The sequence below is a fragment of the Balaenoptera borealis genome (genome assembly GCF_965194805.1).
Source record: "Balaenoptera borealis genome assembly, chromosome: 17".
Taxonomy (NCBI): Eukaryota; Metazoa; Chordata; class Mammalia; order Artiodactyla; family Balaenopteridae; genus Balaenoptera; species Balaenoptera borealis.
The window spans coordinates 76,030,956-76,054,304 of NC_138876.1; the positions used below are offsets into that span (position 1 = coordinate 76,030,956).

Here is a 23,349-nt window from a genome sequence, read left to right on the forward strand (position 1 = left end):
TGGCGCGCTCGGCGCCCCCCGCGTCCGCTCTTTCCCGCGTGCGTCCCCGACGCTTGCCCACGCCCCCGGCCGGTTTCGGGGCACCAGGCGCTCCGGGGAGAGCGGGGGTGCCCGCCGCCTGCGTTCGTGTCGGGGAGCCCGGCCTTGCCGCCGGGCAGCGGTTGGCACCTGCCGCGGTCCGGAGGGCGAGCCTGAAGGCTGCGGCGGTGACATTTCCGTCTTGCGAGTAGCGAGAAGAGCCGCGCTGTGCTGTACTCAACACCTTGAGAATACAGCGTTAGTGAAACTATTAGTCTCTTTTAAAAAAATTTTTTATTGGCGTATAGCTGATTTAGAGCATTGTGTTAGTTTCAGATGTACAGCCGGGTGATTCAGTTATGCATCTACATATATTCATTCTTTTTCAGATTCTTTTCTCATATAGCGTTAGTGAAACTATTAGTTTCTTGCTTGCCTGCGGGGAGAAAGTCGCTGAGGATGCTGACACCGCTCAAGTCTTCCTAAGAGTTGAATCAGTGGACCTGGCAAGACGGGGGCTGACCTTTTAATAAAAAGTTTAGTTTCCTAAATGTATCCCTGAAGATGTAGGACTCCTAACAGAGCTGACTACTGGTGCTGATGTTGGCTACATACGTTGAAACAGATATAGAGTTTACAACTTGAATTATAAAAATACGAAAAGAGTATTATGTATATATTATGTATATACAGGTATGCGTATATACACATATGCACACTTCAGAATACTGTGTTCGCATTTCTGATAAGTGTTTATTCACTAGCAACAGATTTAAGGTTTTTGGCTCTCACCAAGAACGCTGAGAGTTATAGGAATTTCCCAAGTACTGCACATAATTGAACTAATGAGCAGAGGAAATTTTTGTGGTATCATTTTTTTTCTAATCACTTAAAGATGATTTAATTTTCTAGAGCCATAACTTAGTACCTCTATGTAGGCAAATAGAATATTTTATTAGTCCAAGACTTTGAATGTGTTATTTGATAACATTAGATCATTCAAAATATGAATGCAAAAATTCACACACATTATTCTTACCATATTTTATCTGTAAAGGGACAGTAGTCATAACCTTAGTAATAATGGCAAGGATCATAAGTAGTGTTTAAACTAGTTTTCCCCATGTTACATTTTGCTGTAACTTATTTTTTCAGTCTAAGTTCGCTTCCTTTTGTCCTCAGGTGTTGAGTGGGGCTTGGTGTTTCCGGACGCTAATGGGGAGTACCAGTCTCCCATTAACTTGAACTCAAGAGAAGCTCGATACGACCCCTCGCTGCTGGATGTCCGCCTCTCCCCGAATTATGTGGTCTGCCGGGACTGTGAGGTCGCCAACGATGGGCACACCATTCAGGTTATCCTGAAGTCAAAATCAGGTATTCTAGATGTTTCTGCGTGCTTCTTAAACTAGAAGTTTATATAGCTTGTGTAACCTTAAAGGTAGAACTAACCTAGCTCTGTTGTCAGGATACCTTTATAGGCTATAAAATGCATTTCGGGGGAATAATCTTCTGAAACATTTTTGGAAGGATGAAAGGAAGAAATTATGAACGTGTCAGTTGGTTGTTCCATGTTGTGTGACGTTACTGGAACAACTTTAGTTGGTCAAATTCCAACTCTGTGGAATTTGAGGAGAAGTGTACACAAGTGTACCAATCTGCATTTTGTCCTAAAGTGTCGATTAGCTTAACAGTATGTTCTAGATTGGTCGGTCTTAACAGTTTGCCTGCTGTATTTGTAGTAACCATTTTCCTCGGGACTGTTCAAGTAAAAAAGGTAACTAACTCCATCTCCTTTTACACTTACTTGGAAATTTTAGTTAGAGTGTTTAACTGGCATGAATTGATAGGGTTGGATTTTTATTTTTAAGAAAAATTCACAAGCTAACTTCCACTTAATTCATTACCGTTTATTTTATTGAAATGTATAATTAACTGAAAAAAAGATTCTTGGGAGTACGTTGTCATAACATTTAAAGAGATTTCCCTTCATTTAAACTAAATTACTATTTTATGTTGATCTGCATATTTCTGTATATTTGTCATGACAGTGCTTGCAGTCTATTTGGTGTACTGAGCAAATAAACTTTCCATTTTAAACAAACAAAAAAATAAATCATGTAGATAATTATAACTCTCTGTTTTACTGCCTTGTAAAACTAAAGATTAGGATTTATTGACATAATCTGACATTCAAGATAGACTTTTCAAATTAATTTTCTCTGCTAAATTAATATGACAAGAAGAATTTTAATTAATAGCAATCAAAAACAGCCTCTAAACTCAGCAAAAGATTTAAATGGCAAACAAAGCTCTTACTTTTACTCATTTATTTTTTAACTCTCTTCCTCCCCTCTGAACCTATTTGAGATGGATCTGAAATGTTTTTTAGAAAAGCTGTTGGGTAATTACTAAGGAAATTGGCTTTTGGCTTAAATGTAGGAGAGAGGAGAGTGGAATATTTTAAAATTAGCATTAATATCTTGCTTTTCATAGTGAATAATAACTCTGTTTCCCTCTTGGAAAGAATGTAAAGTTAGGAGTACGTTGAAATACTAGGAAGCATTTGATAAACAGAGATCAGCTGTACTCAAATTAATTCTGAATCGATAAATTTGATATTTCAAGCCGTAAAATCTTTGGTTTTTTATTAGGCAGGGCAGGTATTGATTTCCAACTATGGATATTTTATTCATTGTGAATGTTCCTGAGCTTCAGTTTAGAGTCTTCCCAGCTGCTCTGAGTCTAGTCAAGGTATGGGCATCACCCAAAACAGAATCTAGGTGTTGTATGGATGTAGTCAAAGAGACAGCTTCAGGTGTAAATTTGAACTTAAATCAGATTTTTTTGGGGGGTTATCTATGATGGGACATTATGTATTATTTATAAAATATATAGTAAAATAATTGTATGCTGACTGTCCTGACATAAAAAACATTTTAAGGTAATGTTGGTATTACGTTTTAAGGTTTATTGGTATGTTGACATGCTTTTTCACTTCTGGAAATAAACATTTATATATCTATACAACTAACTTGCATTTCACATCAAGCACCATGGTGATTGAATGTTGGTTTGTATACAAATGGATAAGAAGGTTCCTGAGGATTCATATTAATGAAAACACAGTCGTTTAGAGCATCAGTGTAAATACGGGAGCATAGAGGAATGACTGAGTCCAAATGCTGTCAGTTAAGACTGTGTGTCCATTCCTGCTTGAAGATCAAATTTACTCCATCACATTGAGTTGACCATTTTCTTCTGGTACCTTCTCAAGCCTTCTCAACCTTTTCCTTGGCCCCCTATCGCCTCCCAAAACGGAGCTGATCAAGCAGTGTTTCGACTCTCCGCCCACAGGGTCCACCCCGACCGCCGAGGAAGAGCTATCTGTATTTTCGTCTGGGTCTGATTTGACGTGCACACTCCAGACCCCTTACTTCTGACTCCTCGGAGACCTTGCTCCTTCAGATGCCCGTCTCCTTTCTGCCAGTATAATCATTTCTTCATTGTTTCTTCCCTTTCAGTGTTTCTCCAAGCTTTAAAAAAAAGTAACCAAAAAAATCCCATGTCTGGACCAGTTTATTTATTTGCTTCCTAGCATATATAAGTTTTTCAAAGGAATGGTCTGCAAGCCCTGAACACCCTGTATTTCATTTATTTAATTCAAGCTTTATCTTTATCAAAATAGAATGTATACATAATTTAAATAGTTGGCTAGTACTATATTTGTCTCTGCCTCTGGTTATAACCCACCCCTCCCCACTTAAAATTGTTTGCCTTGGTTACGACCACTTTCACCTCTTAGCTGTTTTTCCTGCTGTCACTTCCACATTTCTCAATAGCATATTTATACTGTCGTGCTTTGATATTTAAGATATCTGTGAACTCCCTACGATGGACGACGAGGCTAGTTCTCTTATTACCCTCCCCCATCGGAGGTTTGCCCCCCCATCGTCCCTGTGTACTTCAATTACAGTTGTTATTTAAATTAGCTCAGTGTTTTTATTATTATGACTGTGTAACTATCATTTCCAGCTGAGACTATATTCTGTTTCCTTTATTGAATAATGTGGGGTTCTCCCCCGCCTCTGCCCGGAGTTGGTATATTTTTGTTTCTTTGGTTTTTTGTTTATCCACCATGATTTCATTTCCAAACTCTCTGATGTCTGGCAGGCACATCTTCTCCCAGGACATTCAAAAAGCCCTTCCAGTCCTCTCATCCATCCTTCCCCTCTTCAGCCCATCTGGACTGCTGTCGCCCACAGCTCCCTGGACCTCAGGCCTAGGAAGTCCCTTGGCTTGTCTCTGTGTCCAATTCCGTGTTTCCCGGATGATGAGACATCCTCTTTTTGAGGTTGTTCCCTCATTTCAGGGATTTGTTGGTTTATTGCCTCCTACAGTTCATCTCCCAATAACTTGCTGAGAAGAAGGGCTTGTGAGAGTCATTGTTTGCATACCTTGTGTGTCTCTCTGTTGGGTCCTTGGTGGGCCCTTTCAGTCAGGATAATTGTCTTTCATTTCTTAGAAATTTTCTTACATTATTTCATTGATAAGTTTTTTTTTTTTAAGTCTTTTTCTTCTACTTTCTGGTAGATTTCCTCAACTTCTATCTTTCTATTAAACTTCTAATCTCTGCTCTTATATTTTTAATTTCTAAAAAATTGTGTTTATTCTATGAATTAAAAAAATATGGCTGCCAGTATTTATTTCATGATTATGGGATCTTTCTTCGTTCTTTTCTGTATTGCTTTTTTTTCTATTTCCCGTATGTCTCTGTTTTATTCTGGAATCCTTCTTCTCTTTGTTTTGGTGTCTCTGTTTTATGTTGGAGATGCTTCTCAAATGTCCAGCGATCTTTGGCTCTTTGTTCATATTTAGGAATGGGTCTAAAAATTGAATCAGAGGCTCTGCACATGGGCAGGGATTGAGGTCTGGTGGATGTCACAGTAACACGATTACATAGGACCAGGCTGTGTTGTTGGAGCAGCCTTTGTAGGTTTACGGATTTCTCTGAGGGAAGGGGCGTGATGGCTCGCACCTGGCTGGCAGCATCTGGTTGTTGACTGCAGGCCAAACAGTGTAACCAGAGGGTACATCTGTTATAGTTAATGAACCTGCATTGACACCTCCTCAGCGCCCAAGTCCATAGTTTACACTAGGGTTCGCTCTTGGGGTTTTACATTCCATGAGCTTGAACAAACGTTTAATGGCACGTATCCACCATTGTAGTGTCATATAGAATGGTTTCAGTGCCCTAAAACTCCTCTGTGCTCCTGTTCTTCCTTTCCTCTCCCCAACCCTTGGTGATCACTAATCTTTATACTGTCTCCATAGCCTTGCAGTTTTCACAGTGTCATATAGTTGGAATCATACATTTTATAGCCTTCCACTTGGCTTCTTTCACTTGGTAATAATGCGTTGAAGTTTCCTTGGATGCTGCTTTTTTTAAATAAAAAAATCTGTAGAATAAGCACAATTAAAATTTTTTTGCTTTGTTTATATTAAAAAAGGATACAGAATTACCAAAAAGAATTACAACGATTGTAGTGTAATTTAAATGCTTCCACTTACTAAATTAAAGCTTTTAAAATAATCCTAACGGTATAGTTCCCACATATAATAACCCTACCTGGGGTTTTAAATTTGAGGCATGTCACGAACAGGAACCTTTCACCCCCAGTCCCCTGCTGAAAGTTCCCAAACGAAGGTCACTGATAATCTCATTCTACGATCCAATGGCCACTTTAAAATTCTCAAAATACTTTAATTCTGCTGCATTTGCAGTGGAATTTTTGGAAACTCTTTCTCCTGTTGGTCTCTATGACACGTCATAGATGTTTCTTCTTAATTTTGACTGCCTTTCCTTTGCCAGTTCTTCATGGCCCATTAACCTTAAATGATGGGATTTCTCAAAGTTTCTTCCTCCACCCTTTTCTCTTGTGATACGATCACCTTTCAGCAGCTCACTCACACAGACTGTATGCTGCTTTCTTCAGTGTTTTGATTTCCACTAAGGCAGCCCATGAGTTTAGGAAAGGGGCTGAATCATAGATTCACGCAGTGGGATGGGCCCCTGGAGGCCCCCAATCCAGCCCCCGTATCTCAGACGCTCTGGCAAGTGTCTGGGTGGCTTCAGCTTGAACAGCTCAGGAAAGGAAATTCATTCCTCACTGAGGAAATCCATTTTGCTTTTGAGTAATTCCCCGGATCGAAAAGTTTCTGGGATTGCCCTCATTGTTTCTATTTTGGGATTCTGGACCGACATGGAACACATAAAATTGTACTTTCACATGACATTCTTTAAAATATTGACTACCATCATCATACCATGGAGTTGCCATTTTTCCTTTCGGACATAATTAGTTCCTTCCACTGGTCCTCATATGATAGCCCTCCGTTCATTAATACATACTTATTGATCATTTACTACCAGAATTAGAGATTCACTTGTCTCTTCTCAGAGAAGTTCCTATAAATGAGGGCAACCAGGAGAGCAAAATTTGAATTCATTTATGATTATATGTATTATTCGCTGACTTTGGGGGACTTGAATTACCTGGACAGTTGCCTTCATCTCCTTCACTTTGCTTATACAGACCCAGCTTAACTGGTCTCCTCTCCCTACTGTTATGTTAGTGCTACACTTAATGAGCTGATGATATTTATTCTTTAATATGAAATAAAGCTGTAGGTTAAAAGCTAAGGACTGGTAAAAAAATATTGATTGCTGCTTTTAAGACTTCAAATGTTAAAAAAGAACTAATTAATACTATTTTTGGAATGCTTTCTGAATATATTTGGGATTCCTTAAAAGTTAAACTGAGGTTATAAAATCTTTAAACCTATTGAGAATGAACTTTGGGGGCCTCTGATCCTTCGGGGCACACATCAGGGACCATTGGCGTTGGTGTCCCTGCACGTTGGAGTTGTGGCTTCAGCAGCCTCTGTCTCCTGGCCTCCCCGTCTTCGGCCGGCTGTGACAGCAGCTTTCTCAACAGCTGCGCTTGCTCTTTGCTGGTCCGCTGTCCATGTAGACCTGGGAGTAATATATATATATATATATTTTTTTTTTAATTTATTTATTTATTTATTTTTGGCTGTGTTGGGTCTTCGTTGCTGCATGCGGGCTTTCTCTAGTTGCGGTGAGTGGGGTCTACTCTTCGTTGCGGTGTGCGGGCTTCTCATTGCGGTGGCTTCTCTTGTTGCGGAGCACGGGCTCTAGAGTGCAGGGTCAGTAGTTGTGGCACGCGGGCTCAGTAGTTGTGGCTCACGGACTTACTTGCTACGCGGCATGTGGGATCTTCCCGGACCAGGGTTCGAACCCGAGTCCCCTGCATGGGCAGGCAGATTCTTTTTTTTTTTTTTTTTTCTTTAAAATGAAGCTTTTATACAGAGCTGTACACATATGAACAAGTAGCTCTGAAGGCCAGAGAACTCCAGATTCTGGAAACTTGGAGGCTCTACAGATGATACTGGTTTCAACAAGTTACAAAATCTTAGGTAATAGCATCTACAGGCTTGGCCTTACAACTGTGTGGGAGAAACTAACTCAAGAGTAAAAGCTTCACATTCTGAAAATAAATAGTGGCGAAACACAGCATTCCTGGATTGAGGGAAATCAAATTGAGAGAGGGACATGATTGGAAGGAAACCTCTAGAATTCTTCTAATCCCAGGTTCCTCAAATTGGTACAGGTGATAGCAATCTGATAGCGCCACCAGGGCAGTCCCCTTGGGAGTAATATTTTAATCCATTTTTTTCTTTTGGCCACACCACGCAGCCTGCAGGATCTTAGTTCCCCAACCAGGGATCGAACCCATGCCCCCTGCAGTGGAAGTGTGGAGCCTTAACCACTGGACCGCCAGGGAAGTCCCAGACCTGGGAGTAATATTTTAAAATGCAAAAATATTAGCCTCCTGCTTAAAAGCTAACGATGATTCCCTCCACGATAAACTCCAGCCCCTCCACATGAGCTGCCATCCCGTCCTGATGTTCACACCTTGAGGCCTGCCTTTGGCCGTTGGGTACCTCTGACTTTATTGTCTTGGAGTACCCTCAGGCTGTTTCCCATCTCTGAGCGTTTCTGAGCCTCTTCTCTCTGCTCGGAATGTACTTTCTCACTTCTGCTGTTAGCTTACCCTTCAAGACTCTGCTTAGCTGTCATCTCTTCCGGAAAGTCTTCCCTGACTTTCTGACCCCCCTTTGGTTTTGGCTTGGACCCTGCTGGGCGCCCTCCGAGTGCCTTGTGCATTTTCCCCTCCTGCCCCGATGCAATCACGTTTAGTTGCTTAAGCACAGAGAATGCCTTGCCAGTGCTGAGACTATATCCTTCCTTTTATACACTCAGTGGTCAGCACAGGGCTGGGCATGGAGACCATCTCAAAACGTGTATGTTGAACTCCAGTGAAATGAGGGGGAAACAGCTTTTGAACTATCTGGCAAATCTGTTTTCAGCAAAGGATTTTAGAAGCTTAAATGGATTTAGGTAAATGTATATATGTCATGTCTCTATGGGATTCCCATATTTTGCAGAAGCTTCTGAAAGGAACTCTTTTATGTCTATAAGCGTAATGGCTGTGCCTATCAAAGAAAAAGCATTAAAGACAACGGAGGTGGTAGCAATGGCATCAGTGTATACTGTATCCTTTTCACAAGTTTGTTATTCTCAGGAAATGTAGCATGTCATCAGTGTGAGTTTCACGTTTCCTTGTAATTTTATTGGACATAATGGCACCACAACTAATAAACCTGCCATATAGTGACAAAATATCACTAAGCAAAATTTGATCTTCATAAATGTAGGAAAAGTGCTCTTCTTTTGGTATGACTAGTTTTCTTATAAAACAAATATATGGTCAAAAGGAAGAATAATGCCTTGAGAGGATGTTTCCAAATGGATAAAAGAGACCTGCTATTTACTTGTTGTCTGTAAACACAATCATTCTTGGGGGATGAACAGGTAATGCTTTTACCTGGCACCTCATAAAATTCTGAATTCAGGATTTTGTCATTTTTTATGGCTTTGCAGCGCCTTGCGATTTTAGTGTGGTTTAACTTTGGATTATTCTTCTGCAGCAAAAGTGAAAGGTACCAGAGCCAATTCCTGGCTGAAAGCTGCCCCTTTGTCACCTCTCCCTGGGGACCAGGCTTAGGCAAAATGCTTCCCTTCTTTGTGTTCATTTTCAACCCAATAGAATGTAAGACCCTGAGGATCTGGTTTCATAATTTTCTTGAAATAATGACCATGTAATGACCAAATATCACAGTAAAAGTCTGATCTTCATAAATATATAAATTCTCATTTCATCCCAATAGGATGTAAGATCCATGAAGCTGGTGAATTTTGTCTGTTTTGTCAACATCAATGTATCTTTTAGAAAAATTTTATTTATTTATTTTTGGCCGTGTTGGGTCTTCGTTGCTGCACCCAGGCTTTCTCTAGTTGCAGCGAGCGGGGACTACTCTCCATTGCAGTGTGTGGGCTTCTCATTGCAGTGGCTTCTCTTGTTGCGTAGCACGAGCTCTAGGCATGTGGGCTTCAGTAGTTGTAGCACGTGGGCTCAGTAGTTGTGGCTCACAGGCTCTAGAGCACAGGCTCAGTAGTTGTGGCACACGGGCTTAGTTGCTTGGAGGCATGTGGGATCTTCCTGGACCAGGGCTCAAACCCGTGACTCCTGCATTGGCAGGCAGATTCTTAACCACTGTGCCACCAGGGAAGCCCAACATCAATGTATGTTAAACACTGAATATGGTGCCTGCTACAGTGTAGATGATCAAAAAATATTTGTTGAAATATTTTTCAGTGGAACCCCTGTGGGCCTGGAACTTCTCCCCAGTAAGACATACATCTGTGCAGTTTGAATTTCCAGGGCATTTAAAATATCAGTTCTATTCCCAAAGTTTAAAGAAATATTGGCCATCGGTCAGGTGGGAGGGTATACGTGTGAAGCACAGATCTCATTTTGGCCCCTGAAATCACTGACAGAATCAGCTTCATCCGTTGCTATAAGGAATTACTGGTGCACTGCTCTGAAACAGTTTCAGAAACTCTGTGTGTACGTGTGTGTGTGTGTACCTGATGAAAATGTTTTGGGAAAAGATATTTTTAGTCCTCTCTCCAATCTCACATATGCTTCATTCCACAGTACTCCCCTTTCTTTTCCCTTGGCCGTGTGGAGCTAAGCCTCGTCCAAGACAAAAGCCTCAAGTCGGGTCGTAGACCCACAAGGTGAAGGGTGTTTCCATTTCAAATGGTGCAGGCTGGGGTGCAGCAAGCATGAGACTGATCTCGGGGAGATAACAGTGAGCAGTGACTTGACGCGAGATCTTAGTTCCCTGCCCAGGAAATGAACCTACGTAGCCTGAGTGAAAACCAGAAATCCTAGCCGCTAGTCTACCGGGGGCTAGAGGCTAGAGGCAAAGTTGCCCTGGCTCTTGCCCTGTTTGAAAAATGAATTTCTCAAGGAGGCAAAAACTGCAAAAGGAGATACAGAGTTTATTATCAGAGACACAGCACAACATGTGGGAGAGCACACTGAGAAACTATTTATTTAAGACAGAAGCAAGGCAGAAATACACACCTGGAGAGAAAGGGTGTGGGTGTCCTCCCTAATGAGGAGAAGCGCAGTAAAGAGGTGGTTGAATCATTTACATAGGGCAGTTCTTCCGGCTCTTTGTTTACCTTTGGCCGATTATCTTTTTTCTTTTCCCACACCTGACCTGTCCTAGGGTCCTTCCCTGATACGTGTGCGCACCTTTTTGCCAAGATGGATTCCAGCGTGGAATGGGGTAACGCCCCCTCCCTTTTTGACTCCCGAGGAGCCTTTCTGTGCATTTGCAGTTGGGGAGTTCTCCTTGACCTCAGGAGGGGTCATCTTATCTCTTTACTCCAGCGGAGCTCAGCTCCCGCCATTAACTTGGTCCTTGGAGTGTCTGGGAAAACAAAGCCCCAGTTTATTCCACTTGACAAACTCCAGCTGTCCAGTCCGGGGGCCCGTCTACCTGCTACCTCAAGACTCCCAGGAAGCCTTTCCCGTTTATTCTTTTTGGTTGGGAGGTGGGGCACACAGTGGGTGGACTCCAGGCCTCTTTCCCATTTTTCTTAAGACCCAGTTCGGACAGCCATGGTAAGGGAATGAGTTTGGAGGGTATTCAGAAGCTGCGACACTCTGGTTGAGATCAAAACACTTTAGACCTTCTTCAATCCACAGCAAGATGGTTATTGAAGAAGATGCAGTGAGCCTGCATTGTGGTTCTGGATTCAGTAATCCCTTTTTAGCCATGTATTTACATTTTTCTTGGATTGTTCAGGAAATAGGATGAGGTGTAATACTCAAAGGAGGGGCTGCGGTTTAGAAATCTAGGCTTAAAGACCACTGTTTTCTGGGTCATGCTCACGGGTACCGAAAGCTCGGTTTCCCCGTCTCACTGTGGGCTGTGGGTCACAAGCTCGGGTTCCAGGCTCCTGGGGCTGCTCGCGATCAGCCCGTCTCAGCCACGTGGATGGGATGATAACACTGACCCCTCAAAGAGTTGCGTCGAAACTTAAAAAAAGGCCAAGCGTGAGGAACGCATTACAGTCTTGTGACATGGTGCCATCCTAAAGGCCATCACTGCACTTCCCTTTCCCCCAGATGTGAGGGTTAAGCCCTTGAAAAATTGAAGTCCCTTTTTGCTGCTGCTGGTTTTCTTCTTTGTTGGAGCTGGAGGCAGGCTTAGCACCAAATCTGTAGGGCGCTTTCAGCGAGGTCTGCGAGACGTTCGCTTGTGCCATGGCCTCATTGCTCCGTCTCTTTTCTGCCTCTGTCTTTGTTTGCCCTTTGCTCTTCCTTCTGATTTATGCCATCTGGCTGCAGGATAGGAACTTTGATGGGAGCAGCTTTAAATTCTTTCGGGGAAAAGTTATTAGATGAAGAACCAACCAAACAAATAAATATGGCTGCACCAACTCCCCTTCTTCTCCTTTGAGTTTAGGGGAAGGATGGAGAACAAAGCTGATCTGCAGTGGGGCACTCAGGTTGGCCGCCGTTGCTTCCTGCACAATGACAATCCACGTGTGAACACTAACGTCTTTCAAAGAGACCACATCTGGCGGAGAGGGTGAATTTTGTCAGCTCCTTGGCTGAAAATAACCCATAATTCTTAGCTGATAGCATTTAGAATGAACAGTTTTGTTAACAGGAAAAATGCAAACAACCTTTATTTGTGTCAGAATTGGCCCTTTGTAATAAACTTTATGTCAGGTTTTTCCATATGATATCAGGGAGTGTTAACTAATCAAAGTATTTTGTTGCTTCAAGACAAGATGTATTTTTTTATCATCCTTTAGAGTGCTCTTGTTTGGGACAAAGTTCTGGGTTATCTCCAGAAATGAGACATAGAGACAGGGCCCCATAGAACTAAATTTAATATTTTAAGTATTGATAATATTTTATCACAATTTTGTTTACATTTATGTGACACTGGATGATAGATTGCTTTTTTAAAAATGTGATTTCATTGTTGAAAAATCAAATTGGCTTAATAATAATTCGCTTCATGGATAATTTTGTTGGCTGACATCTGTTGTCTCAGTTGAAAGCCTGCTCATGTAAATGGATTATCTGTAAACAAGGTTCAATTTATTGATAGGTCTATAGCGAATTATTGGTCAGCCTGAGACTCAGACCATATTCTTGTCCCCTGATCAATGCTAAGTTTAAGTATCGGGGAGTATAAATAGCTACTGTGTTTATTTTCTGTCAACTCCTATGCCTAAAATACACAAGAAGTTAACATATACATATCATTCCCAAGTATTTCAGAGTTTTTGAACTTTTACTGTATTAAGATGACAGTATAAATTCATCTCACAGTTGTGATTCACTCTTCATTTTGGTTATGTGAATTTATTCTATAGAGCTCATGAGACCTTTTTGGCAAAAAAATGTCCCTAGTGTTTATAGTGATGTGCTGATGAATGTGTTTGAGATGTAATTAAATAGAATTTATTTTCTTTTTTCAGTTCTCTCTGGAGGTCCATTGCCTCAAGGGCATGAATTTGAGCTGTATGAAGTCAGATTTCATTGGGGAAGAGAAAACCAGCGTGGTTCTGAGCACACAGTTAATTTCAAAGCTTTTCCCATGGAGGTAAGAAGAACAAATCAGCTTGTAAAACTTTTGCTGTTCATGTAAAGTATTCAGCGATTTACTGAAAATGGTTTAGTTTAAAAGTAGATGTGTAGCTCTTGAATGTAATCAATTTATATTAAAATAAAAAAGTGCTCCATGAAATATAAGCTTGGGGCAGCAAATGAGGCTTCCCATCAGCCTTAGTGGGCTTGGAGAATGCACATGGGCTGTTGGTTATAAAGGCAATCTATGCTATTAAGTTTCATCTTAGTATTATTACTGTTGTAAAAATTCTGCTGCCTCTGCAAATTCAGGAGGTCACTTTTGTGGATGCTATGAATAGATGATAAGCTGAAAACAAATAACTTTTGGAGAAACCTCAACAGTAATTGAAAGTCTGATTTAACGCTTGTTAAAATTGGCAAGTTGGTTTTATTCACCTCAAGCAGTTAGAAAGTGAGAGAGAGAAAGAGTTTTAGAGAGTCATTCTTTTGTCTGAAGAATTCTCTCCCCTACTTATCTTCTTAGCCAACTCCAGCTCTTTCTTCAGTATCTAGTGAGAGTATCACTTCTTCCATGGGACTTTTTCTGAGTTCCTTCCCTAAGCAGAATTAATTTCTTCCTCTTCTGTGCTCCCAGTGCCCTTGATGGATTGCTTCTGTGACATTGATCTCATGCATTGTAACCTTTAGTGTTTAAAAGAGTCCTTCTCACTGAGTGTGGGCTCCTGTTATGGACTGAAGTGTTTGTGATCCCTGCCCCCCGAGTCAAATTCATATGTTGAAACTCTACCCCCTGATGTGATGGTATTAGGAGGTGGAGCCTTTGGGAGGTGATTAGGATTAGAAGAAGTCATGAGGGTGGGACCCTCATGAGTGGAATTAGTGCCCTCATAAGAGTCCAGAGAGAGTTTGCTTCTCCCTGCTTTTTGCCGGGTGAGGACGCAGGAAGACCGCCATCTCCAAGCCAGGAAGTGTGCCCTCACCAGACACCAGATCTGTTGGCACCTTGATCTTGGACTTCCCAGCCTCCAGAAGTGGGAGAAATAAATTCTGTTGTTTAAGCCTCCAGTCTATGATAATTTGTTATTGCAGCCTGAGCTAAGACAGCTCCTGAAGGAAAAGTCTCCCTTTCACTCTCCTTGTTACTCCCAACATTTAGTGCAGTGCCGGGTACATCAGAGACAACCCACATTGGTGAAATTGACAGGATGTCTCTGTTGTTCATATTTATTTCTATAAGGACTGCAGTTCTCTCCTGGGAAATAGCCCATCAGTGTCAAGTAATAGTACATTTCAGGGGCTGCCGAAACGCCAGTCTTCCTTGTCTGTCTTTCCCAACTGCACATACTTAAGTATGGAATTGCTCCTGGCCAGATACCACATCCATACCTGCCTCATTGCCTGGAAGTCACTGCTGTTTAACTTATATAAATGACATATGTACCTTAAAGAATGAAGTTAGAGAAAGTATTTCTCAATGTTACTTTAATAATCATTAAAAAATTTCTTTTGAAAGCCCAAAATATCCCTTTCATTAAAAAAACTCAGGTCTTAAAAGTGAAATATTAGGACTTCCCTGGTAGCACAGTGGTTAAGAATCCGCCTGTCAATGCAGGGGACACAGGTTCAAGCCCTGGTCTGGGAAGATCCCACATGCCGTGGAGCAGCTAAGCCCCTGTGCCACAGCTACTGAGCCTGCGCTCTAGAGCCCGTGAGCCACAACTGCTGAGCCTGTGTGCCACAACTACTGAAGCCCACGCACCTAGAGCCCATGCTCTGCAACAAAGAGAAGCCACTGCAATGAGAAGCCCTCGCACCTCAGCGAAGAGGGCCCTTGCTCGACACAACTAGAGAAAGCCCGCGCACAGCAACGAAGACCCAACACAGCCAAAAAAAACACAAAGTGAAATATTAAATGTTTTGAGGATGGAGGGAAAAACAGTTGCAGTGTGTTGTGATGCCGAGGACAGTTAGAGGAGACAGCTTCTTTAAGGCCTTGATGGGCGATGTTGGGTCTTCAAATGTTACCTTTCTAGGGGCTTTTTTCTCAGTTCCCACAGACATCCTATCACTTCTAGTGCCTTGAAACAATTCAGCCCTGTCTCTGTGTCACCTCTGGCTGCTGCCCTGTCCTCACCCAATGTGAAAGGGAAGAGTTCACACCAGAACATATCAAAGAGGAGGGAGGACACAAGACAATCCCAAATAATTAAACCTGCAGGGTAGTGGCGGGCTGAGGAGGGGCAGGAAAACACTGGGCTGTCAGGGCCTCGGCCCTGCCGTCTTCTTTGGGTTTGAAAAGCTTTTTCATCTCAACCAGCCTTCAAGGATACAGTCTCATAATCAAAAATTTTGGGAGAGATGGGAGTCCTTGGGTAGGCGCCAGCTTCTGGAGGGGATTCAATGACTTTGCCTGTGACACACAGAATTTACAGCCTTGGGAAGTTTCATGAGATTAGGCTAGTTGGTGATGTGTGCTCTTCGCCCCACAGTCAAATAGAATTTTGGACCCAGCGTGCAGATTGGTCCTGCTGCTTGGTGAAGTTTTAACTGCCCTCGTCCATTAAGCACAAGTAATGGTTTGTGTTGAGTGGAGATTAAATTCTGGTGGTGAGTCTTTGTTTCTGCAGAAGTATTTATACTTATGATGATGGAATTTCTGACTAATTTTTCCAAAATAGTTGATGAATAATACTTGAATTCTTTGTTATCCCAGATTATCTCTGATCCAGTCCTAGAGAAAATACTGCTGTCAGTCATCTGACGTTCGTTTAGTGCTGGATCCTGTGGAGTGCATCGGTCTTTTGGGTGCACAGAGTTTGAGGGGCATAGCTGTAAGTCAGGTGCTTTCTGTTTTGTTTTGTTTTAATGGAGGCTGTGAAGGATGAGCTGGGTTTTCAGGCGGAGAGGGCTGAGCTGGTGAAGGAGAGGAGAGAGGTACTCCACGTAGAACAGTCCGGGAGGGAATGAGATGCCTAATCGGGGGGATAAGTAGGTAACTTCCCACCATCCCACCTGTTTTGTACTGCCATCAGGGCCGCTTGGAACCCAAGGACATAGCCAACAGGACAGTGGAGAGTGAGGGCACTGTTTACCCGGGATGTGATTGAAAAAAATAATTTTTTAGGACAGTTTCCGTATCTTATTTACATTTTAAGACTAACTTGAATCTCCAAAAGACACATCAATACGTATTTCCTTTTTGCTGATTTCACTTAAATGGATGGTTTATTCAGCAGCCATCTGTAAACAAATAATTACCTTGTCTGTTACATATAACGTGGGAATGGCTTTTAACAGAAGCTCGTCAAGCTCCCCTCTTGACTTTTTAAAATTATAAATACAGATATAAAAGCAATGCTGAGTATATTTCTGATGCTACGAGTGGTCAGCACCCACATCACTTCAAAAATTAACACAGTTTGTGACATTAAACAATTTATTTATTCATTTATTTTTAAAAAGATTTATTTATTTAATTTATTTTTCTGGCTGCGTCGGTCTTAGTTGTGGCACACGGGATCTTCATTGAGGCGTGTGGAATCTTTTGTTGTGGCGTGTGGGCTCCTCTCTACTTGTGGCGTGTGGGTTTTCTCTCTCTAGTTGTGGCACGTGGAGTCCAGAGCATGTGGGCTCTGTAGTTTGTGGCACGCAGGCTCTAGTTGAGACACGTGAGCTCAGGAGTTGTGGCGTGTGGGCTTAGTTGCCCCGTGGCATGTGGGATCTTAGTTCCCTGACCAGAGAACAAACCCGCATCCCCTGCATTGTAAGGTGGATTCTTTACCACTGGACCACCAGGGAAGTCCCTAAACAATTTAAACTGCAGCTCTTGTACTCATCAAAAGAGATAAAGCATGTCCTTTCTGCTTTTCCTTCTTGAGGTTTGTAGTTTTCAGAAACACACATGCTTCCACAGCTACCTGACATTTTTCGCCATGCTTTCATCTTGTAACCGAATTCTATTATGAATACTCCAGGTTTCTGCTTAAATGACAGCACCTTAACAAGAGAAAAGAGAATTGTGCTGCATTTTTCTTCCTGTTACCTGAAAACATAATGGGTTTGCATGTGCTAACTATATTCTTACAAATGTCTGGGTGATGTCTACCAGCTGGAGTTCTTAATGTGTGGGTATTTTGCATTGAGATATTTAATCAAGACAGCAAACGTGAGTAGAAGGTTGTTGATTTAAAACAAGGATGGGATCCAATCAAATTAATTCCTGTATGTTTGTCCTTCTGGCGGTTGTGGTAGCTGCATGTTTTCTTTGGACGGCATTAGATGTCTTAGCTCTTGAAGTACAACTTTAATGCTGTATGAATTTTGTGATTTCGCTAATAGCAGTATCCTTTCTGCATCCACCATATCACTAGAATTATTTATTCTATTCATGTTAATTTTGTTACAAATCTAATTAATGGAGGAACTGCCAGGTATTTAGGTTCAAATTCAACTTTCAGGCTATGTATTGTGTTTTCGTCATTTTGTATGTGGAGACCGTCATGTTCTTTGCTACTTCAAGGTAGCCTAACTGTATAACTCCTGGTAAATTATGATTAATCTTTGCACATGAATCGCTACTTTCATACTGCTATGGGGAAGTACATCCCAGGCATTTAGATTTTATGCTGGAGCAGCAAAATTTAAAAAAAATTTGGGGGATGGAGAGACCAACAGAGTGGCCAAGTTTTATTTTTTTCAAGTAACGTTATAACTCTCTGCTGTCCCCATCAGTTTGTAAAGAGAAGATCTCTAATTTAATAGCTAAATGTAGGAAGGATATGGTCTCAGAATAAACACAGGCCTATACATTTTTTAAAAATTTATTTATTTTTAATTAATTAATTTATTTTTGGCTGTGTTGGGTCTTTGTTGCTGCGCGTGGGCTTTTCTCTAGTTGTGGCGAGTGGGGGCTACTCTTCGTTGCGGTGCACGGGCTTCTCACTGTGGTGACTTCTCTTGTTGCAGAGCACAGGTTCTAGGCTCATGGGCTTCTTGTGGCATGCGGGCTCAGTAGTTGTGGCACACAGGCTTAGTTGCTCCGTGGCATGTGGGATCTTCCCCATCCAGGGCTCGCACCCGTGTCCCCTGCATTGGCAGGCGGATTCTTAACCACTGTGCCACCAGGGAAGTCCCTAGGCCTATGCATTGAATAGATTGAGCTTTTAACAAAGTCCCTACATTATTTCTATTTGTCTCGTTTCACTCCAGATGAATGATAGTTTTATTAGGATGGGCACTGATCCTGCCCACAGACCAGCTGGAGACCGTGTATGGCAGGTTTGACTTTCTTGCCCTTTGGGCCTAGAAGTTTACAATTTGAGAGTGAATTATCAAGACAGAGCACAGCATATTGTAGGGCAGACTCTTATCTTTATTTACATTGTATTTAAAGAGCAGGTCTTGCTCTGTGTACTCTGAAGGGCTCGGTGATAATTGAGCCACATGCCAGCTGTTTATGGAAAGCTGAGTGCATTAGATAGAGTTCCACTGTGCAGAGCAGGAGTCTTTAATTGTGAAGAGTCCAGATCTTGGTTGCAAAATAGGCCAACAAAACAGAAGAATGTATCTCATTATAAAGTGCCAATCCTGAATATTATACCTTACCCCCCCAATGTCCTGGGTCTCCAGATGTCCTGCATTTCTTCTTTTCTTTTCAGGCAGATAGTAGTGTCTGCTATTTAAGTGTTCTTTTAGTGAAGAAGCCCTGGCTTTTGGGCTGCTGCCCCTCCAAGTGATTTGCATATTCATTTGACAGAAAGATATTTATTTTTATTTATTTGTTTTACTACTCCAAGGAGATACCAGGAAGAGTTTGCCCGGTTAATAGTGAATTGATAATCTTTTCAAGTTATTTGGTTTCCACAGGCATCCCAAGGTGAGCTTCGAGTTTGTGAACCTCTTCCAAAACAGAGACTTCCACTGCCTTTCCAAGGAAATGCAATAGGGTGACTTCAATGAGTTAAAATATCATGAGGGGGGCTTCCCTGGCGGTCCAGTGGTTAGGACTCCACGCTTCCACTCCAGGGGGCACGGGTTTGGTCCCTGGTCAGGGAACAAGGATCCTGCATGCCGCGGGGCACAGCCAAAAAAACCCCCAGAAACAAAAACATCATGAGGGTTAGACATATAAGGCATATAAATAATTTGTTTGTAAAAAGAACTTTAGATATCACCTAGAAAAGTTGTGTCGAACTAACTTTCCAAACTCCTGTTTAACCTCGGAGAAATCTGGGGGTCCAAAAAGTTAGTTGTGTCGAACTAACTTTCCAAACTCCTGTTTAACCTCGGAGAAATCTGGGGGTCCAGAAAGTTAAGAGTCACAGAGCATCTTATAGGAAACCATGATGTATGGCCTGGATGAAGAAGAGTGTCTTTTGTTTAAATAAATATTCCATTTAAGAATTATCCTTTACTACTGGTCTTGTCTCTGGTGGTTTAGATGGAAGGAGACAACACCCCAGTCTTCGTCCCCCTCTCCGCCGCCCCTGGGAGGGCTCTTATGTCTGCATGCAGCCCCATTTAGAAGTGAGCGTGTTTTATCCTTGCTCGGAAGGGTTCTAGTGAAGCTGTGACCTTGTGCCTGGGTCTTACAGGCTATGAAGACAAAGCTCAGATGGGCTTTGTGAAGGTACAGGGGCACGTGGTCTCGAAGGTAGAACCTTGCTGCCCCCTGAGAATTGGGGTGGATTTAACGGACCATCGAGTTCTGCCCTCCCTCCTGCCTCCCACCCCCCAACCCACTCTGCCGAGATGCTCCGCAAGGTCTTGGGGGGAAGTGACCGGTTCAGGAAATGACAGAGGACACATGAGACCTGTGAACTGACTTCTGCTCTGAGGGATGCTTTTTCCACCTTCCAAAGCCAATTCTTACTAGGAAAAGCAGCTCTAGTTTGAGATTTTATTTGCCACAGTAGTTACGACTTTGGACTGAGATTGCTTTAATGGGAAAAAGAGGAGTTAAGACTGACACTAAAGGAAACAGTTTCACATTTGAATGTTCAGCTTCTCTGGGAAGTGTTATCATTTTGACCAGAAGAAGGGCTCTAGCTATAATGACTATTATCGTTTGGGTGTCCTGGAATTGTCCACAGCACTAGCAGATTGAGCCTCACGGAGAGGCAGATGAAGGAATTAGATCCCTGTGCTGTGGCCCCTTCAGTGGTCCTAATTGTGGGAACTCCCTCTCCCATCTGGGTAAAGAAAAATGAAAACAAATTTTACGTTTCCTGAATTCTAATGAACACTTGCCTTTTTATTCCATAAAAATCATGGCTCCTGCTTTGATTCAGCATATTTATTTATTTTTCATTTATTAAAATGTATTTGGAGCAGAAACCTCACAGTTTACCGAGTAGAAAATAAGTGATAGTGTTGAACACACAGAAATGTTCTTTTAGTGGTACCACATGATATGGCAGTCTGCCGTTTCCTCTTAGAAATAGAATTGTATAAGACCAACTTGACCTTTAAGTAGTCACTTTGAGCTACCTTCAGTTTTATATTTGTAAGGATTTCTTGTAGTAGATTATTCATCGTCATTGTTTGAGGATGTATGAGAGATTTTTTGGCAAACTAACTGAAAGAAACATTAATATGGTAGCTGACTTTACTATGTAAGGTAAATTTGTGCAAAATGAAAAATTAGTTCCTATAAACGAATATGATATATTGTGGGAGGCATGCATTCTTAGCCGGAGGTAACTCCTGGAGGAGACAGTATGTCTCTCACAGAAAGCAAAGCCCTTTCCCTTGACTTGGAATGTACTCTTTGTCCCAGGCCTGAGGAATGTAAAAGAGATTAGCAAAGCTGTCTCAAGCCAGGAGACCTCAGGGAACTGAGAGTCCGGGTTGTTCCCTATGGCTGGGGGCTGTGTGTGAGCCTGGTTAAGGGAAGATAATGTTCAAGGATGGTCGTTGTGGTGTTGACGTCCATGGTGGTGACTGAACTGAGATGATAAGCAGTTCTATGGGTTCATTGTCTAATAATGAGTTCCTCTTCTGTCTATATAAGATTCAGTAGATTGTAAATAAAGCGCCTTGCAGCCATCAGTTGTCTTGGTCCTTCTGACCCCATACTTGCGGTGCTCTTCAGTCCCTTACCCCTCTCCGTCGGGACCTGGAAGACCCCCTGCGGTGGCTGGACCGTCACAATATATAATGAATCTATAGTTGGTTATAGACTTGCTGCATGTAGAAAATATTTTAAATTGTGTTCTTACAGATCGAAATCCTCCAGTAAAATACATCTTCTCTTAATAGGCCTTCCAATAAAAATAGACTCTGGTTTAAATATGTAGTTCATAACCAAGTGGTCATCTTTAACTCATCTCCATCCATTCTTCCATTTGTCCATCCGTCTGTTTATCCATCCATTCATTCATTCAATCAACAGGTATTTCTTGGGAACCAGCTGTTCAGGCCCTGGGCTGAGTGATAGGCATATAGAGTTGAGGGCAATAGACAACTCATGGCATTTTTGTTACACTGGGGGTGTCCAAGTGCAGTGTTCATAATTTGTCTCCTCCCCCCTTTCCTCTAAATCGATGAGTGTTTAGAAGATTTAATTGAGTGTTTCTGTGCCTTGTAAAGGGCCTCATCCCCTCTATCCTGTCTATATAGTATACAAATTCCAGCTATTTAAAGCTAATTAGAGGAAGATTTTTTTAAAATTAGTTTTTATTGGAGTACAGTTGCTTTACAATGTTATGTTAGTTTCTGCTGTACAGCAAAATGAATCAGCTATACATATACATATATCCACTCTTTTAGATTCTTTTCCCATATAGGTCATTACAGAGTGTTGAGTAGAGTTCCCTGTGCTATATGGTAGGTTCTTATTAGTTATCTATTTTATATATAGTAGTGTGTCTATGTCAATCCCAATCTCTCAGTTTATCCCCCTCCCCTCCTCTTCCCCCTTGGTAACCATAAATTTGTTTTCTGCATCTGTGACTCTGCTTTGTAAATAGGTTCATTTGTACCATTTTTTTTAGATTCCACATATAAGCGATATCATATGATATTTGTCTTTGTCTGACTTACTTCACTTAGTATGCCAATCTCTAGGTCCATCCATGTTGCTGCAAATGGCATTCTTTCCTTCTTTTTTATGGCTAAGTAATATTCCATTGTATATATGTACCACATCTTCTTTATCCATTCATCTATTGATGGACATTTAAGTTGCTTCCATGTCCTGGCTATTATAAATCGTGCTGCAGTGAACATTGGGGTGCATGTATCCTTTTGAATTATGGTTTTCTCTGGATATATCTAGAGGAAGACTTCTGAAGACATTTATTAGAAAGCCAATATGTTATTTGAGATGTAAATGATTGTCAGCTAAATGAAATATTTATCAACTAGTTTGCAAAAGGCACTGTGCTAGGTACAACCCTGTTACAGGTAGTTGTAAGCTAGAGTAACTAGGGTAACCTAACAACATTAGGATTGGTGAGAGACAGGATAGGAGAGTGTTGATGGTGGGGAAGAGTCGGGAAAGGTCTAGGTTCTGGGAAGCAGCCAGAGAACTTGGCACCAGTACTGCTGCCTTGATTAACAGTGGAACCTTGTGGGAGGGAGTCAGGATGGTGTAGCTGGAAAGAGTTTGGGCTTGGAAGTCAGAAAACCAGGATTGAAATCCAAGCTCTGCGACCTTGGGCAAGCTAATAAACCTCTTTCAGGCTCGATGTTCCTGTCTATAAAAGGGGCTTGAAACTAGCTCAGAGGCTGGCAAAGAGTAAACCCTTCAGTATGTACTTCCTGTTATTAGGAAGAGATGGGGGACGTCATTGTGGTTGTGATGATAAAAATCTAGTGAAAATATCGTGAGGGGGAAACCAGAAGCTTTTTTTGTTCATACAGGTAAGAAATACAGAGACTATGAATGGAGAAGAAAGTTTTTTGTTTTTTTTTTTAAACCCCTACTCCCCTGAATACATTATCTTCTACAGGTCTAGTCAGTATGTCATTTCCTGGTCATTTTTCCTGACACATCTCTTTATGATTGCTATGCGTGCATATGCGGTAGAATTTATATTATCAGCTTATTTTGTAGTGAAAATCAAGTAAATATTTCCTGTGTAAAATATTTGAGTAACACTGTGATTAAACTTCTAATTGAATAGAAGGATGTTAAGAGATTTTTAACTTCATAAGATCTTAACCAGTATAAAAACTGCATACGTTTTTCTGGTTGTTTTTCTTTTTTCTTTTTCTT

General features: G+C 41.6%; 1 protein-coding gene across 7 annotated transcripts in view; it reads left to right on the forward strand.

Annotated features, from left to right (window-relative positions):
* The window catches only part of CA8 (carbonic anhydrase 8), a 102,806-nt gene that overhangs the window by 490 nt on the left and 78,967 nt on the right, over positions 1–23,349 (forward strand). For all 7 annotated transcript variants that reach the window (XR_014236689.1, XR_014236690.1, XR_014236691.1 and 4 more), the window contains exons 2-3: positions 1,201–1,392; positions 13,019–13,143. Coding sequence is in view for 2 of the 7 variants with exons in the window: in XM_082364691.1 (XP_082220817.1) it covers positions 1,201–1,392; positions 13,019–13,143 (317 nt within the window). In the remaining 5 variants the exon portion in view is untranslated. The remainder of the gene's footprint in view (positions 1–1,200; positions 1,393–13,018; positions 13,144–23,349) is intronic.